We start from the raw sequence: 2,500 nt of genomic DNA on the forward strand, positions 1-2,500 counted from the left end.
GTATTGATATCATAATCACTATTAACTTTATTGTTACTTTTATCATTATCATTATCATTACTATTATTACAATTATCACTGCTGTTATCATTGTTATCATCATTATCGGTGTTGGTTTTATTATTATTATTATCATTATCACCATAATATCATTTATATTATCATAATTATTGTTATCACTATTATTGTTGTCATTATCTACTGTTATCTTTATAAGGATTATCAACATTATCAACAGTATCATTATCATTATCGTTATTATCATTGCTATTGATATTTTTAGCACAATAATTCTTTAATTGTTTTTATTATCATCATCCTTATTACCATTATTACTGATATTATTATCATCATCATCACCATTATTATCATTATTATCGCCATCATTATCATCCTTATCATCATGTATATTATTATCATTGTTGTTATTATCGACATTTTAAGTTTCTTATTGTTATCACTGTTATCATCATTATCATTAATACTACTATTAAAATTATTATTTATTGTTCTCCGTGTTATTAGTTTTATTATCATGGCTACTGTCATTAGTAGAGTTATGCACATTTTTGTTATTGTTATCATCATTGTAATTGTTATTGTTATCATTATCCTTGATTTTACCACCGCCATCACTATTATCATTACCATTATTATTATTACCACTAATGTTATTATCATCATCATTGTAATGGATGTTGTTATTGTCATTACTATCATTATCCTAATCTTTAAATTATTGTTATTGTTAACATTCAATTATCAATATTACTATTGTTATTGTTGTTGTTATAATCATTATTGTTATAATCATTACTATCATTTTGTTACCATCATTGTTATCATGATAATGATAATGATAATGATAATAATGATTATTGATATTGTTATTATTATCATTATGAGAACCATCCTTTTCATTATCACAATTGTTATCGTTGTTATCATTATCATCATAATTATTATCATTATTATCATCGTTATTAGCATTATCACGATCCTCATCATTTCCGTCATAATGTCTATATCTATCATCATAACCGTTGTTATCACCATCATCATCATTACGTCATCATTAACATAATCATAATTATCTATAGTGTATTCATCTTCATTATTCACATTACTCCCGTTTCCTATGCATCTTTATCATCCATTTTTTTTATTATCATTGTTGTTGCTATCATTATAATCAGCTGTAATAGATAATGAACACTGATTAACCTTCATTCTTATAATTAATATTAGTATCAACATTTATCAACATAGTATACACCACAAAGTGAAATGTCCATTATATGATTCTACTGACCTTACCTGACCTCGTTATTTTCTTTATTTTCTTGACAGGTTTACTACAGGATAATCATTATATATTGTATATTAATAAATGTTGCTGTACTCCAACAGGAACGTAGCAATGTTGATACTATTGCATTGTTGATTTTCCGCTTGGGAATTGCTTTTAAGGAATTCACCAAACTGAATTAGATTGGTTGAAATCCGGTGACTTTAACGACGCATAAACATCTGTAAACAAAATTGCAAATGCACATGCAGAGAAATGCAAATCGCGTGTTGGCTTGCCTCGCATTTTTATTTTGATAAAGACTTTTTTTTTTTTTTTTTTTTTTTTTTTTTTTTTCCTCGCGTGAGTGTTTTTTGGTGTTACTGTTATTTTCTTTCTTCGTGATAATTATTGTCTTCATCATTGACATCTATCCTATTTATCATCATCACATAAAATAACCATAATGGTAAATTTTTGCAGATACATTCTATAATTTTTCCAAAACACTTTATCTGAAAAAGAAAAAAACTTTTTCTAACTTCAGATTCAACTTTACTTCTACAACAGCGACTTGTATCAGAATTTTAGCCAAGCTCTCGACAAACCCAACGGTGTTCTGGGCGTCTCTGTTTTATTGAAGGTAAGGGCTAAGACCTGCAGACGAAAGGGTTAACAGGCAAGTATGTCAGCTGACAGAAGGAAATGTTGCGTCTGCATTTTAGTTTGTTTGTTTACGTTTTTGTTTTGTTGAGTTATACAGCTGGTGTGACAAAAACGGTCTTTTTCTCTCGCTCTTTCTCTTTCTGTTTGTCTGTCTGTCTGTTTGTCTCTCTCTCTCTCTCTCTCTCTCTCTCTCTCTCTCTCTCTCCTCCTCTCCCTCACTCTCTCCTTGTCAACTCTTCTCTCTCTCCATCTCTCTCTCCTTCTCTTTTCTCTCCCCCCCCCTTTCTCTCTCTCTCAGACAAATAGACACACAGAGACGAACAGAGAGAACGACAGAGATGCACAAGAAAAGATAGAAAAAAGTGAATTCATATGTACGTATGTGACAAACTTTTGAAATGAGAGAAAGATATATATAGAGAGAGAAAGTGAAAAAGAGTGTAGAGATATATTTTTCCTCCGTTGCCTTTCAGCCTTTTGAACTATGGAGAGAGAATCAAAGCAACAATCATACACTCGATATAGAAATAACTTAAAAATCTTTCC

At 29.5% G+C, this 2,500-nt stretch overlaps 1 protein-coding gene across 1 annotated transcript in view; it reads left to right on the plus strand.

Annotated features, from left to right (window-relative positions):
• Positions 1-2,500, plus strand: part of LOC122251071 (carbonic anhydrase-related protein 10) — a 95,668-nt gene that overhangs the window by 72,121 nt on the left and 21,047 nt on the right. Inside the window, exon 5 of the mRNA XM_086531117.1 lies at positions 1,836-1,931. Within this exon, the coding sequence (XP_086387243.1) occupies positions 1,836-1,931 (96 nt within the window). The remainder of the gene's footprint in view (positions 1-1,835; positions 1,932-2,500) is intronic.

The sequence above is a fragment of the Penaeus japonicus genome, unplaced genomic scaffold (genome assembly GCF_977035675.1).
Source record: "Penaeus japonicus unplaced genomic scaffold, GWHDUDI00000001_assembly GWHDUDI00000035, whole genome shotgun sequence".
In the NCBI taxonomy this organism is placed as follows: Eukaryota; Metazoa; Arthropoda; class Malacostraca; order Decapoda; family Penaeidae; genus Penaeus; species Penaeus japonicus.